At 37.5% G+C, this 15,432-nt stretch overlaps 1 protein-coding gene across 10 annotated transcripts in view; it reads left to right on the top strand.

Moving 5' to 3' along the window:
- The window catches only part of GTDC1 (glycosyltransferase like domain containing 1), a 348,210-nt gene that overhangs the window by 156,508 nt on the left and 176,270 nt on the right, over positions 1 to 15,432 (top strand). For all 10 annotated transcript variants that reach the window (XR_010380569.1, XM_031451360.2, XM_031451363.2 and 7 more), the window contains 2 exons: positions 4,115 to 4,282; positions 7,712 to 7,885. Coding sequence is in view for 9 of the 10 variants with exons in the window: in XM_031451360.2 (XP_031307220.1) it covers positions 4,115 to 4,282; positions 7,712 to 7,885 (342 nt within the window). In the remaining variant the exon portion in view is untranslated. The remainder of the gene's footprint in view (positions 1 to 4,114; positions 4,283 to 7,711; positions 7,886 to 15,432) is intronic.

Raw genomic sequence — 15,432 nt, 5'->3', positions numbered from 1 at the left:
TTGAAATATTAAATGCCTCTGCAGTGCTTAGGTATGTTTTAACATCCCTTTTGACATATGAAGAGAATAGGAGAAAAGGCAAACAACTATTGTACTCAAGCTGAACCAAAGAAAAATAAAATCTTGAATTTCGTTGTGTTGAATAATTTTGGGTTCCTTAATGTGACTCAGACTGTAGATGTAACGTGCATGGAAAATAATTGAAACATGTATGTGGATACAATTCCAAATACCTAGAATGGTGTTCACGTGTTTGCAGCACAGAGCCGTTTTGGTGAGACGATTTTAATAGCAGCTACTTACACTTTTGGTGAGATGGTAAGCTAATGATGTAGTCGTTAATTTGAATTTAGCAGACATTTAAAATACAGGTTTCTCTTACAGAGACAAAAGTTGCAATTTAAAGCTCTTCGGTGGTCTAAAAACAGCTTAATTCTGTAGTAGCATGGTAATAAGTACTAATCCAGCTTATACAGTGATTGTAGTATGTCATGTTTGTGAAAGATTGCCCAACTGCTTTCTCTGGGTTTTATGTTAATTTAAAAATATTAAACATAAAACCTTATAACATCTTCATGCTGAGATAAACTGTTCAATTTAACTTGTGCTCAAGCAGCAGCTGTCAGGAATTATCTTGTTCCTAGTGGTTTTTGCTATCACCTTGTGCCCTTTCCTGCCAGAGACACAGTGTGAGATGATAAAGCTCACCTTTTAGGATTTATTGCTTAAATGATACCTGAGGCAAGATGAACACTGGGAGCCTAGGCGTTAGCTGCTGACTGAGTGATGTCATTCACTGTGTTATCATACACTTTTTTTTTTAATTGATGAAAGAGGGCAGAGTAAAAATTGCCTATGAATCTTACCTGCATTTCTTTTGTGGGCTTCTTCATCACTTCTTTTGTGATGTCATGGAGCTAAATATTTGAGGAATTGATTATTGTCCAATTTAACTACCATTTTACAACCGAAAAAGCAAAAAGACATGTTTTACTAATGTTGGAGATAATTTCCACAATTTAGAAGTAGTGAGAGCTATTTTAAGATTAGTTATAAAAATAAAATGAGTTTCTTGTTAATGATTGAGCAAACTGGAGGAAGTGTTGGTGTGGGCAGTCCCCAATGGTTAATATTATGAAAATCATTGCCACTTTCTTCTGAATGTGTTACCTTCTTCCATTTGAGAGGTTTTGTTTGGAAGACTCCACTTTAGACTTGGGTTCCTTGATTATGGATTAGGTGGTAAGTAGGGTAAGGAGAGTGGGTTTGGGGTGGGAGTAGAGTGAAGGGCTTGCCTTGGTTAAACGTTTGCTACAGATGTTCCACCCTGAGGGTGGAGAAAATTAACAATTGGATTATGGAGAAAATTAACAATTGGATTATGACTAGAAATACATATATGATAGGTTTATTGTTTATGGAATGTAGTGTATTTTTCCCTTCTCCTTACTGCCATTGAAGGCATATCCTCCCAAATTTATAGTTTTATAAATGTATAACTTAAAAATCTGTAAGACTAGATTAGTGAGTTGCAGTGTACCATTCATTTAATCAATTGTTAAAACATTGTGCAATTTATTTCTATCTATGAATATTTGAATATTTGTTATTAGTAGCCTCTTTGGCAGAACCATTTAAGAATTAGTTGCAGACATCATGACACTTTACATGTAAATAATTCAACATGTGTCTCCTAAAAATAAGGATATCCTCCTACATAATTGTAAGAAAATTACTACAGTTCTAGACTGATAAAAATTTACAACCTTATATTCAGTCCATATTCAGAGTTTCCCTGTTGTCCTTATTATAGTCCTTTAGAGCTGATTTTTTTCCCCTCCAGTATCTCATCAAGGATCACACGTTGCATTTTGTTTTGGGGTCTTTTTTATTTCCCTTTATGCTAAATTTTTTTCCTTTTATGATCTTGACATTTTTGGAGATCCAGCCCATTTATTTTGCAGAATATTTGTCTGATTGTTTCCTCATGACCAAATTCAGATCATGCATTTTTGGCAAGAATACTACATTGGTGATTTCTACCTCAGTGTTTCCCATTGAGAAAACATGCTATCTCTTTGACCCATTATTGTTCATATTATATTTGATCACTTGGGTAAGTTGATATCTACCAGATTTCTCCATTATAAGGGTAACTCCCCCTTTTTGCAATTAATAAATAAATGGAAGCTGCAGTTAATGAATTGTACTTCCTTGTGTGTGAAAAACATCAAGTTTGCTCAGGACTTAATGATTAAGAATTAGTCATCGCCTGCAATAGTATGTATTTTGGGGGTGGGGAGTAAGGATAGTGGCAGATGGGGAGTATTACTCACTAAGTAGATCCACAAGTTACCATCCATTTTCTTTTAAGGAAAATATTGATTGATTGAGATTAAGTTTTGTTGTTCTCTTGACTGAGGATCAGATTTGAGGATAAGCAAATAGCTTAATATTTTGGAAATTTCAGTCTAAGATTAGAAAGGCTTATACTTGGTGGTGGTGGGAATATTTTTGGACAAAACAGGACATTTTCTAAACATAGTTTTTCTCTTTGCATTAGTTGAGTACAAATAGACAATTGAAAAATTAAATGAATCTCCTTGATAAGATTTCTTTTATTTTAAAGTGATAAATCATAATGTACAGGAATGTGAGTTTAGAGAGGTCACTACTTTTCGGTCTTATGTGCCTTCCTTTAGCCTACGAAGAAGATGCTGGAATTCCTATTTATGATAGATGCACTTATTGTGTAGTCATTCTTCTTATGTGAAAGGCCAGTGCAGCAGATCATATAAACACCTGAAGTTAGCCATTTGGCTTGTCAGCAAGGGAGAATTTATAGTAGTTGTAATCATGGTAATAACAAGGATGCTATTTTGTATTTATTAAGTACAGTAAAAAGCATTCGCAGTGTAAGTGGTCCACAACCAATTCATATCCGAGGTGTGATGAACAATAGTACTTCAGGCTTAGACCAGGAGCCTCTGCTTTGCCACTTTCTACCAGTGTGATTCTGGGAAAAACTCTTAACCTTCTTGAACCTCATTTTTTAGAATGGGAATTAAAACTGTAAGGGTCAAATGATGCTATATTATGTTATAAAGGTGGCATTCCATTAAAATTGGGCCATCTAAATGTCCTCAGCTGCTCAGGGACTGTAATTTGTCCCTCTTTTGTGTCCATATGTGTTAGCCACCTCATTAGTGAAATATTTCCGGGTTGTCCCAGACAGTTGTCGCTTACTGTTTATTCCTCTAATACTTCGTTCATGTCACTATTATGGGCAGCATTCGTGCTGTGGGCTGTCTCGTTCATCTTTTCTGTTCTTCCTGACTGGACCTTGGTACACAGCAGGCATTTATAGTAAATGTTTGTGGAATGAGTGTGTAAATAGACACTATTTCATTTATAAATGTGGATAGGTAGACTTTCAGTTTCTTTTTCCTCCCAAAGATAAGGAATCAGCCTTTCTTCATTTTTTAAATTTATGTTTTATATAAGGGATATTACAGTGTACATCTGGTGCCATTAGCAGTCCAGTAATGGAGAAGAAAATATTTTTTAAAAACCCACAAATATTGCAGAATATTTAACGGGGTTGGGGGCAGTGTGAAAACATGCCAGGAGAAGAAGCCCTTACTAGATAAGTCTATTGCATAAATCAAAAGTGTTTATGTCATAACACAAGCATGTGCCGTTCCTGCTCATATATTGAATTTCAGTAGTTGGTTGCATAAAGAAGTAAAGTGTAATGAAACTGGCAAGCAAAGTATTCCCCAGTCAGCCTTATCTTTGTTCCATTTGTCCTTCAGATAGAGCTTTTCTTGCTTTTTTCAATAGAATCCATCCAGCTTTTTTTTTTTTTTTTTTGCATGTCTCAGTAACTGAGCTGAGAAGACCAATGAGATTCGGGGCTTTTATAGTTCATAGCAGCTGCTCTTTAAGAGATCAAAACTTAGAATGCTGCTACATAGTATTAAGGCTTAAGTCTTGATGTGTCCCTATGGGGGATGTGTTTGTCTTGGGGTAGGATGAGGAAAGAGGAGAGAAGGTGAAGGATGATCACTTCCAGCGTGCTCGGGGCAGTAACTCTAATTTCCTTGTTTCCTAGGATCCTCTTTGCAAGCTCAGTGCTTAACCTGACCGAACTGGCTGCCCTTCGGCCTGATCTTGGGAAATTGAAAAAGATTCTGTACTTCCATGAGAACCAATTGGTATATCCTGTCAAGAAATGTCAGGAGAGGGATTTCCAATATGGATACAACCAGATTCTCTCGTGGTAGGTATAGATTGTGTCATTGTATTTAGTCCTTTGCCACCTTTTTCCCTTGTAGATAGTTAACTTTTTAAATCTAGAGATCTACTGTACACTTATTTTAAAAACACCTTAAATTAGATACCAGTGTTTAAACATCCTTCCATGGTAGGCATTACTTATGCCTCTGCAACATATACATACAAGAGAACAGCTAATCTTTTTATAAAAAATATATATGTAATAATTAATTATATGTTGAACTAATTATCTAACTGTATTTTCTACAACATTCAAAATAGAATCAAAGGGGTGACAGAAACCTTCTCCACCCCCTGATTCCATCATCTCTTGTTTAAGGCAGCCTTTTAGAAAAAGGCAGTTAGTCAGTTCTTATTTACCAACTACTTTTAGTGTATCCAGCTAAAATCAAGATAGAAATTAACAGAGGGGTAAATGAAAATTAAAGCATAATGGAGCAAGGGGTTTTGTCCTTTTATTCTTATTGTTTGTAAGAGAAAACTATGGAAAATGAATTTTTTTTTTCCTTTCATTGAGTCTTCTGAAATTGCAGAACTTTAAAATACCATGACATTTCAAAGGGGATGGTCCTTCTCTATTGTTACTTCAACAGCGTGTATCTCCTGAACTTAGTTTAATGAAAGGAGTTAATAAAAACTCCAAAACAGCTCTGCTGTTGGAATCCATGCACATAACTGCTGCACTCAGGTAGAGGCAGTTTGGCAGTGGCTGGGTACATTTTACTCACCTTTTTAAATAGTTATTAGCAGTTGGGATTGATGATGTGTTTAAACAGACTCCCAACTCTTGCAAGTATTTTCCAGAGTTTAGTTGACATAGAAAAACAGCTAGATGGAACTACTTCTGTGTTTTGAGCATTTTGTAAATGTTTTCCTGCAATCGTTTTTACAAGCTGCTTCGATTGTGAAGTAGCAGTGCTATCAACATAGAGTGGAGCCACTTCACGTCAAATGTCTCATAAAAAAAGCAACCATTTTAAAATTTCATAATAAAATTAAAATACTTTATTTTATATGGAAGCGGAGAGGGGAAATATGTTTTAAAAACAAAAATAAAATCACTTTGTGCTTTATCAATATGGAAAGCATTTGTAATATTCTTTTGGTTTCTTGAATTAGCATCATTCTTTTCCTCAGATAGTGTGTGTTTATTACCCCTGAGAAATAACTGAGGAAAAAAAATTAAGTCTATTTTTCCCTTTATGGGTGGCTTTAAAGTTAATGGAAGTTACACCCACTCATATCAGAGAGGAAATGCATGAAAAAGAAAATTTCTGTAAACTATCTTAGATCTTTAATTTGGCAGAGACTGGGTTTTTAAGAATATAAGTAGTTAGGTTGCATGCCCTTTGAGGGCAGATATCTAAAAAAAAGTTCTAGCTCACTGCCCCTCATCTCCATTTCATAAAAGGTTGCTTTTGGTCAAAGGAATGAGACTGTAAAAGCTTGTACATGACTTTTCAGCATTGCTCTTCTCAAGAGAGTAAACTGATAGTCAGACTCAGAAAGGTAGACTTGATCATCGGTTGGACTCTCAAAGAGAAAAAAATGGTTTGCAGTCGTTCAGAGGAGAAATAAGAGTGTCAGAAAGCAGTCCGGTTCAGATTCTCTTTGAAAAGTATGACTGCTGCTTTCTCAAATGTTTCTTTAGTTTTCTTGCTGACTTCTGCTTTTGTTGGTGCTGTCAGACTTCTTTCCTGACCGTGTGGCTGTTAAGGACTTCAGAGATGACTGACATAAGCACTCACCTTAAATAGAGGTTCCGCTCACCCTCTGACTTATGAACACATGTCGTAACTGTATATTATGACCTGTAGGTCGCTATTACAATACGTGACATATGGTGAAAACAGACTAGCCGTAAAACATCCTTCAACTTCTGGTATATTATTACATTGGCTTCCTCATTGCTTGGTGTTGTGTCAGCACTTCAGTGACATCCTTGTGTATTATCCCTGTTGTAATCACCCCAACCTCAAATTTGCACTAGGTTGAAACTAAAAAAATACACTTGTATGGAAAACCAATTTTGCAGGGATGGGGACAGATAGGGGTGGCAGGTCAACATTCCTTTTGTTGCTTTTTCATTCCAGTACATATTAATAATAGGAACTTTGGCTGTCTCTGTAAATATGAATTAAACTAAACTGAGGACTTGCTAAAATATTCCTCCTCTGTAAGCTCTGTTTATTCATTTGCGTTTTGTGGCCTTACGGGCTTAATGTGTCTTCCTTTTGGTTTTCTTGAGCTTTTTCAGGGTGACATAAAACTAACTGCTTTTTCTGTTTGATCTTGTATACCTTCTTATCAAAGCATTTATATGCATTTTATTGAGATTCAGTGACATTGAAACACTGAATCATTGCTTAAAGAGGGCTATCTTAAAAAAGAAAACAATGATTTATTAAATTGTTTTTTGACTCATAAAGGGAACATAGTACATATTCCTGTTTTATCCAGTTCACCCATGGTTATCATTTGTGTTCACTCGTTTCCAAGAAAATGTTATAGGCTAGTTTGAAAACTACTGACGTATTTATGACATATAAAATTTGTTTTTACATTTCCTTCTATGTGTTTTAGATTATTTTTATTAAAAAAATACTAAGGAGAGGATCACAGCCTTTGCATTAAAAGCAATAGCCAATATTATATTTATTTTGTTTAATTCCGCAGGTCCATGATATTGTGGTCCTTTATAATACTTCGTTTTATGTGATCAGGAAGACCTAGTGACATGGATTTCACCAATTTCTTCTACCTCTCTGAGCACCCCACATATGATAGTAAAATAAATTTTTTGTAGAGTTCTCATATCATCCTTCCTGTGTAGTTCTAGAACTTAAAAAAAACAAACAAAACAAAAAACCTAACAGCTTCTTAAAGCGAGGTTAAAATGAGAAATAGACTTTACCCACATACTTTGATGGTCTGCTTTAGTATGAAGTAGCTTTCTCTGGGTTAGGCCCCTTGCAGGCTGTGGCAAGTATGGCGGGAGTTCTGGTCCCAGTGCCGTGGTGGAAGATGAAGTACGTCTCTGACGTGGAAACCCAGCATGGGTATCCAGGCCACAAAGAAAAATGTCCTGCTGTACTTGCTGTTGAAAACAGAGAAAGTTCCTAGCATTGTGGGAAAATATACTTTGGTTTCAAGCCTCATAGGATCACGTTAAGTCATTTAACTCCTCTCCTGCCTTTCCTCCCTGATGCCAACAATCTAACTTCCCTTCGTATAGTACTAATAAACTAACTTACCTTTCAGAGTCATGGTGGTAAATACTGGTGGGAAGTGCAGCGTTCTTTGCACACCCGAGATGCAGTGTAAACTCTGATTAATACAGTGGCCTTAGTCTTATGAAAAACAACTGGACGAGTGTGGGCTCACTGTTTGCTTTTATCCTTTTCCTTGACAGCCTGGTGGCTGATGTGGTGGTATTCAACTCGGTTTTTAATATGGAGTCATTTCTTACTTCTATTGGAAAATTCATGAAGCTGATTCCTGATCACAGACCCAAGGATCTGGAAAGTATCATCAGACCCAAGTGCCAAGTTATTTACTTTCCCATCAGGTTTCCTGATGTGAGCAGGTCAGTACGTTTGTCTCCATTCTCAATACTGTGTCATAAATTTTTTCCCAAGTGTATAAAAATTGGTAACATTCTTGCCAATTTTAACTTTTCAGCATAAGCATGGTTAATTAGAGGATCGAATTCTAGTTTGCTATGCTGTGATTTACAAAGATTTTAAATAATCATGTGTCCAACCTATCACTGAATGGTTAATTTCGATATTGAGTTCTTCCTTTCTTTTCTCTTGTTTGTTTGCTGAAGCAAGGGGCTTTGGCTTTTAACACTCATTGTTTTGTTTCTTTATTTGCTGTTTTGCTACAGAAGTCACTGTCAAGTGTATGCCTCAGTCTTTGTGTTCAACTTATGTCCTGGTTTATAAGTATGGTAGTAACTGTCCTAAGTAAATCAGTGCTAAATTTTACTGCTTGGATTACTTTCAGTCCCCATTCTGTTTTCTTCTATTTTCTTCCTGCTTCCATTTTTTATTATTTACATTACCTTAGTAAAGAGTTAGGTCCCTATATTGGGTTGCAAATGCACGTAATTGCCGTTTCTTTTTCTCAGTCACTAAGGATCTTTTTTTATTACCTTTATCACTGGGCCCACCCTGAATTAGCAGTGGATGATGTGGCTCAAAAGGAACGTTCTAAAATTCCTTTTCACTTTTGATTAAACCTAGCAAAATTGTTTTTACCACCACCAGGAATATTTCTCCCTTGTGAACAGAAAGTGTACTTCAGTGGGACTCATACTGGCCGGGGATGCTGCTGTTTTGAAACTGACTGTGTCCTTACAAAGAGTTCAGGGACAGCTGTTTCTTCCCCATCCTTGAAATGAAGGCAGGAGACAGTGTGAGGTCCGCACATGCTACGCAGGAGGCAGCATCAGTCTCTGTGTTTGGACTCACTGAGTTCACCCAGATTTTGCTGTGGGGACTGTCGTCCTCTTCCACACTCCTAATGTGACTCACGTGAGTGTCTTCCTAGTTAATACTGCATTGAAGAAAAAATCTGCCTAATACCAAATCAAGTTTGAGTGAGTCATAAAATTTAAGTTAGACCACCTTGCCTAGTTCTTACTTTATGGGGTCCAGAAAACAGAAGCCCAGGGAAGCAGACTGGCTTGAGCTCACACTGCTGATTCTCATCGGAGACTAGATAACAATTTAGACTCTATGACCTTTGATTCAATTTTCTATTTACTGTCCAGTCTTCTTATCACTATAGGTCATTTGTCAAAAATGTTTAATGATTTATTTGCAGTTATGAAGACTATAAAACTAAGTGAAACTAAGATAACAATTGATTTTCAGGTATATAGGTATATATATATATATATAAAATGTATCCATGTATGTAATATACGATTTTCATATGTGTGATGAGAGAATTTTAACTTTTGAGAAGCATGATTGTTATACTTTAGATCTATGATTATCTAGAACACTGCTTATACTTTAGATCGTATTTTTGAAATATGAACCTTATTTTTTGACATGTTTTTAAGATTTTCATATAATAGTAAATAGTCAAAATATACATCTTTAAGTGACTAGGTAATTATAGCATATCTTTATTATTACTGCTATAGAATTCCAAATAAATAATGTTTTAAACTTTATTTGCATCTGATATAGTCCTACAACATTGTATGTTTAATACACCTGTGGCAATTGAATAGTTTATTAATTTGGACTGTATTACCATAAATAAATCTAGCTAAACGGAAGAAGGTTAAGAAATTCTGTGGCCAAGATAACATTCATAAGCAAGGTCTTAGCCCAGAGTGTTATTTGAATTATTTTCAAATGGTAATTTGCTTTATCCAACCCAAACTCATATAGTGTAAGTAAGTGATTATTTGCATGAATGACAATCATTCTAATGCCTGCAGTCTTAAAAGAGTATTATTTTGTTGAGATGTTGAAAAATATTTAGTAATTCCAAAGGCGAAATAACCAAGGTGATTAAAAATAAAATAACTTTTGAATAAAATAGCTTCTGCCCTTTTCCCTCCCTACACAAATATTTGGTCATGGCAAAAATGAATTAAGTACAGACAAATCAGAACATATACTTAAATTATTGATGTAATGTGCTATAATAGTATATAATATAAGGGAAATTTAATCAGGTGAGGGAAAAAGCCATATTTTAGGAAAATATTTGAGGATGTGTAAAATTGACAATTGTTAAAACTCAGAGCATGTCTGTCAGTAGGAATTCAATACTGAGCTTGTGGTCCTGCTGTTATGTATTGCTTTCCTCACTCCTCCACTGCCTCATTCTCAAAGACCAGAAAAATGGTAGCAAGAAAGAATAGTCACTTGAAAATATTTCGTTACATGTATGAAACATTTTGAGATGGGAAAGCTCTTAAACGCCATAATTAACGCATGCACGGGTTCGAATCTTGGCCACCGCTTACTAGCTCTGTGACCTGTGCAAGTGTAATGATTCTGAGCTTAGGTTCTTTAATGGTTACGATGATATTTACCTATCACCTCATAGGCATGGTGTAGTGGTTAAATGAAATAATGCATGCCTAATGCCTTGCCTAGTACCTGGCACATAACAGAACCTTAAAGAGTAATCCATCCTATTGACGCCTTCATCCTCATTGTTTTATAACCTAGCACGTTAGTTGCCACCTGGTGTGAAAGACTGTCTTCCCCTTTGCCCTCTCTTCACATATGAAAATAGAGAAGTGCTCTGCCAAAGGGAAACCTACAAATAAAGAGGTTCCTTTATTTATTCTTTTTATCACCTGACTCAAGCAGCCTTTTGGCTTCACCACAACCTACCATCTATTGATGGAGCCAACTCATCACTTTAACTCTTCTTTTGCCCTGATTTTCCTCCTCCTCCCTCCAGTTTAACATTCATATTCTGTCACCGTACTTACTCTCTTGTGAATACACTCAAGTCTTTTACACCTTTTCTTTCATGCTTGATTAGGAGAAAAACATCCCGCCAGACCTAGAGATCCACTCTTAATTCATGACTCCTAAATTCAGGTGGATCCTTTGAGCTGCACAGCAAGTGTACCACATTTCCCCTCATCTAGGTAACTAATCATGCATTTTTCCATTCTTTGTAAGCTTTTAATACCAAATCTTCTATCTTCATTCTAAGATCATGACCAAAAAAATGGAAGCAGTCAGAAGAGAATGTCTGTCTGCTGCCACCATCACATCAACCCGACTGTGTGCTTCTGGTGCATAGACTTTACCTTCACACCTGTAACTGCGGCTGACCGGACCTTGCTGCAATCTAGGCCCTGTTTCCACCTCTTTGCCGGAGCCCATCCTTCTTGAGTACTAAAAATTATTATTCTAGCAAATTTTTTCTCTGATCTGCGTCATCAGTGTTCCTCTCTCCTGGATGGTTCCTATTAGCATACAGAAATGCTGTTTGTTTCACATCTTAAAAAAATAATTCTCTCTTGATTCCACTTCTTCGTCTGCTACTGCCTCATTTCTTTCTTTCTGTTAGTAGCAAAACCTCTTGAAAGAGTTGTTTATACTTCTTTCCAATTTCTTTCCTGCTGTTCTTGCTGAAAGCTGCCCGCTGAACTGTTTTTGTCAGGGTCGCTGATAGCTTCCATGCCTCTGAATCCTGGGTCAAGTCTCAGACCTCTTCTTACTGCACTATCAGCAGCATTTGACACACTGTGCACTGTGACGTAGTCGACGGTTGGTGTCTAGGACACAGGTTGCAGCTTCTCAGGCTTGTTTCTGGTTTCTCATCATTATCCCGATCTTTAACTTTGGACTGGCCTTTGGACCGCTCAACACTTAAGAGATTCGTGGAGAAAGAGCCCAGGATTGAAAGGAGAAGAAAAAAAGAGGCAGGAGGTCATCGGTGAGAGAATTATCCTGTGGAACAAAGGGAAGAGAGTTTTAAGGAGATGGTCAGTAGTGAATTCAGAGGAGTGAGGTTAACTAAAGTGATAACTAAAATGTATCCTTGAATTTGGCAATAAAAGGTCAGTGGTACCCTACCCTGTATTCTGTTAACTCACAAATAAGTTTCATATGTTCTTTCTGGTAGCTCGAGAAACAGGCTTCAAATCCAGATGAACTCTTTCTCTTTCCCTCTCTCTGTCCCCATCTGTCTCTCTCTCTCTCTCTCTGTCACACACACACACACACACACACACACACACACACACACACACACACTCTGCTCCTCATTTTAAAGATAAAGACCCCAAAGCCCAGAGAAGTTGAGTATCTTCTGGTAATCACACAGCTAGATATAGACAGAGCAGAAACTGGGACTCCTATCTCAAAATCTCCATCCAGTTCTCAGCCCACCACTTACTGTAAATGCAATTTCAGAGGTCTTGATTATCTGATTTTTCAGCTGACAGCAGATTAGCAGCATCAAATTGGGGGTGTGATAAAGGCAGGCTCACTGACAGCAGTAAAAAGTGACAGCTGACTGACAGCTTGACAACACGGGAGGGGAGAGATAAACCATTTGAAAAAAATACATGAGAAGTGCAAAAGCAGAGCAGCCTGGAGCCATGCTATGGCGGGGCCGGCAACTCTGCACACTGAGGAACCCCTGCAGACATTTCTCCACGATTGTATAGCTTGTGCATCAAAAGGATGCCTGTGATTTATTAAGAAAGATTAAATGGTAGCCAGTAAATGCAGTTTAGGAATATGGGGAAATTCATAACTCACTTTTGGCAGAAATTATAAATGACAGCCAATGAAACTTAATGTCATGCCTTTCTCAGGATGTACGTGAGCCATATTCACCTAAACGAGGATAATAAGCATCTAACCCTTTTTCATGCAGTTGCACTGTCTGTGAGCTTAGGTGACCAGGGAACATGTCAGTAAGCTGTCTTCTTTAGGTCTTTCTGACTGGAGCCTTTTCATGCACCAAATCCCCCTTTGCTGCTGTGTGTATTCTGGCTTCCTCGGTACTGCAGGCATCCAGGCCTGACAGATGATCGGTAGTCAACAAAACAGGTTTTGCAATGTTAATACCATGTCTCAGTCCTTTTGGGCTGCTATAACAGGATTCTGTAGACTGGGTGGCTAATAAGCAACAGAAATGTCTTTCTTACATTTCTGGAGGCTGGGAAATCTGAGATCGAGGTTCTGGCAGGTTGGGTGTCAGGGGAAAGCCTGCTTCCTGATTCATAGGTGGCCATCTTCCCACTGTGTCCTCACATGGTAGAAAGGACAGGGGAGCGCCCTAGGGTCTCCTTCATAAGGGCACTAATCCCACTCATGAGGGCTCCACCCTCATGACCTAATCACCCCAAAGGTCCCAGCTCTTAACGCCATCACGTGGAGGGTCAGAATTTCAACGTATGGATTTTGAAGAAATGCAAACATTCAGCTCATAGCATACCAAAAAATAAATGTGATCTTAAGACCGAGTGGGACGAGACTCATGACAGGGATGTACTGCAGAGGAAGACTATTCTGTATTAAAGGATATAGATTAGATTGAAAATCAAAGAAATTTATTGTGCATTTTAAGAAGGCATATTTCACAGAGAACTCCATGGTGCTGATGGGTGTGTGATCGAGAGGAGAAAAGGAAAAGAAAGCAGTTCTGCAGCCCACTGAGCTAGAGGTGAGCTAGAGGAAGCCAGTATTTTCCCATTCTGGATCATGTAACTGTTATAAAGGTAAGGCCTAGTGGAACTAGGGAATTTTACATATCCAGACCTTTGTGCAAGTCTGGCTTATGAAACCAGTACATCTGAGGAATTTGCAACTTGCTTTCTGACAATGTCATCTTTAGAAGGTAGAGCTAACCATAACAGCTAACCTTCCTGAGTCTTATTTTAGCCTAGAATTATGCTAAGCATATTATACATATTTTAGCATTTTATTCTTCCAACAATTCTAAAAGATATTTTCCATTTATAGTTGAAGAAGCTCAGCCATACAGAATATAAGTAACTTCTTGCTACACTCACACAGACAGTAAAGGTAGAACTAGAAATCAAACACTTTTTTGCCCTAGTCTAGAACCCACATTCTTACCTGTCTTCTATACTGCTTGTCCCACAAAAAGAAGTTCTAGTCTGTGGTACTTGACTTTGACCAATGAAGAAGAAATGATTTATGAAAGAGAATTGACAGAAATGTTGAAAGAATCATGTCATGGTAATGTTATAAAAGAAGGGGACTCAAGGTCTTAGAAAGTGGACTTTTAAAAGGTTGAACTTTTGAAAAAGAGGACACCGGAAGAGGAATAAGAATTTTTTTTTTGTTGTAAGATTTATTGAGTGTCTTAATGGAGAACTGTCTGTGGGGCCGGAAGCTCTAGTGTGAATCCTGGCCCTGTCACTTCCTGATCAGTGAGCTCAGGAGAGAATCTCAGCCCAAGCCCAATCCACTCCTCATGCCTTTCCTGACTTGAGGAGGAATGAGCAATTTTAAGACATAATTTTCATAGTAAAATTGAAAACTTACCTAAAGAAGCAAAAAGGAAGAACAGGTCAAAGAAGCAGCTGTAGGCTCACACCGTTATTTCATGTATAAGAAAATTATTATTTTTTTTAAAGTCTAGGTTTCTTTCATTTATCCAAACTCTCTTCCCTGACAAGTTAGCTTATAACATGATACTTGTCTTGCGGGGCAGTGCCTGATCCATCACGTTGGATGTTAAGGACAGAGCGGACTACATCTGCACAGCATCAGATGTCTTCCATCTGTCTCCCCTATAGGACTTGGGGCATATCCATGATTTTCATATAAGTAGATTATCCCCACTCCCAACACATTGGAGCATGTAAGAATGCATTGTAAAATACAGTGAATTACAAAGTGACATCCCTTATCCCTGAGAAAGATCATGTCTTCCCAGGGAATCCCATCAAGACGCTTTAAAGTGGAGATCATCCGATTCAGATAGCATTCAGTTGGGTTAAAGGTGAAGAGAGAGAAATGCTCAGGCCGTCAAGGCTGACACTTGTACATGATTGTCACTCGCCTGCCTTCTCAGTCCTGTTATATTGTGAAAAAAGAGTTTGATTTTTTTTTTAATTATGGTTACACATAATTGACATAAAAAGATCAAATGTTTGTGTTTCCAGTGGAGACCTTAAAAAAAGAATATTCACTTACATATTTTTTCATGAGGGGATGAGTGGATACTGTGTCCTTGGGATCTGAGGTTTGGACTTGGAGCTAATTGAAGTGCATATACTTTGGGTTTAGCAATATTTACTTACCTGCATTTCATGTCCAATTTAGTCAACACAGAGAACTTGGAGTATCGACCTTGCTGTCATTATTAGGGAAAAATTTTGTATGTTTCTGTAATCATTCTTCATCTATATATTCCTCTTTTCCGAAATACTGAATTGTCAAAGTTGCCAGAGAGTAGACTGGAGTGGATTTTACCTGTTTCCTCATTTCATAGATCTTACTTCCTGGGAAGAGGGTGATATGAGAGGCTTCTCAGCTCTCCCCCTTCCTACATTTTTGACAGCAAAGAAAGGAGGAAAGCACTCTTGGTCATTAGGCACAATCTCATTTACTGACACCTTAAGAATGTCTCTGCACATTTCTCTCCACCTTTTCT

This window comes from Camelus dromedarius, chromosome 4 (genome assembly GCF_036321535.1).
Source record: "Camelus dromedarius isolate mCamDro1 chromosome 4, mCamDro1.pat, whole genome shotgun sequence".
Classification (NCBI taxonomy): domain Eukaryota; kingdom Metazoa; phylum Chordata; class Mammalia; order Artiodactyla; family Camelidae; genus Camelus; species Camelus dromedarius.
This window is presented reverse-complemented; position numbering and strand designations above follow the sequence as displayed.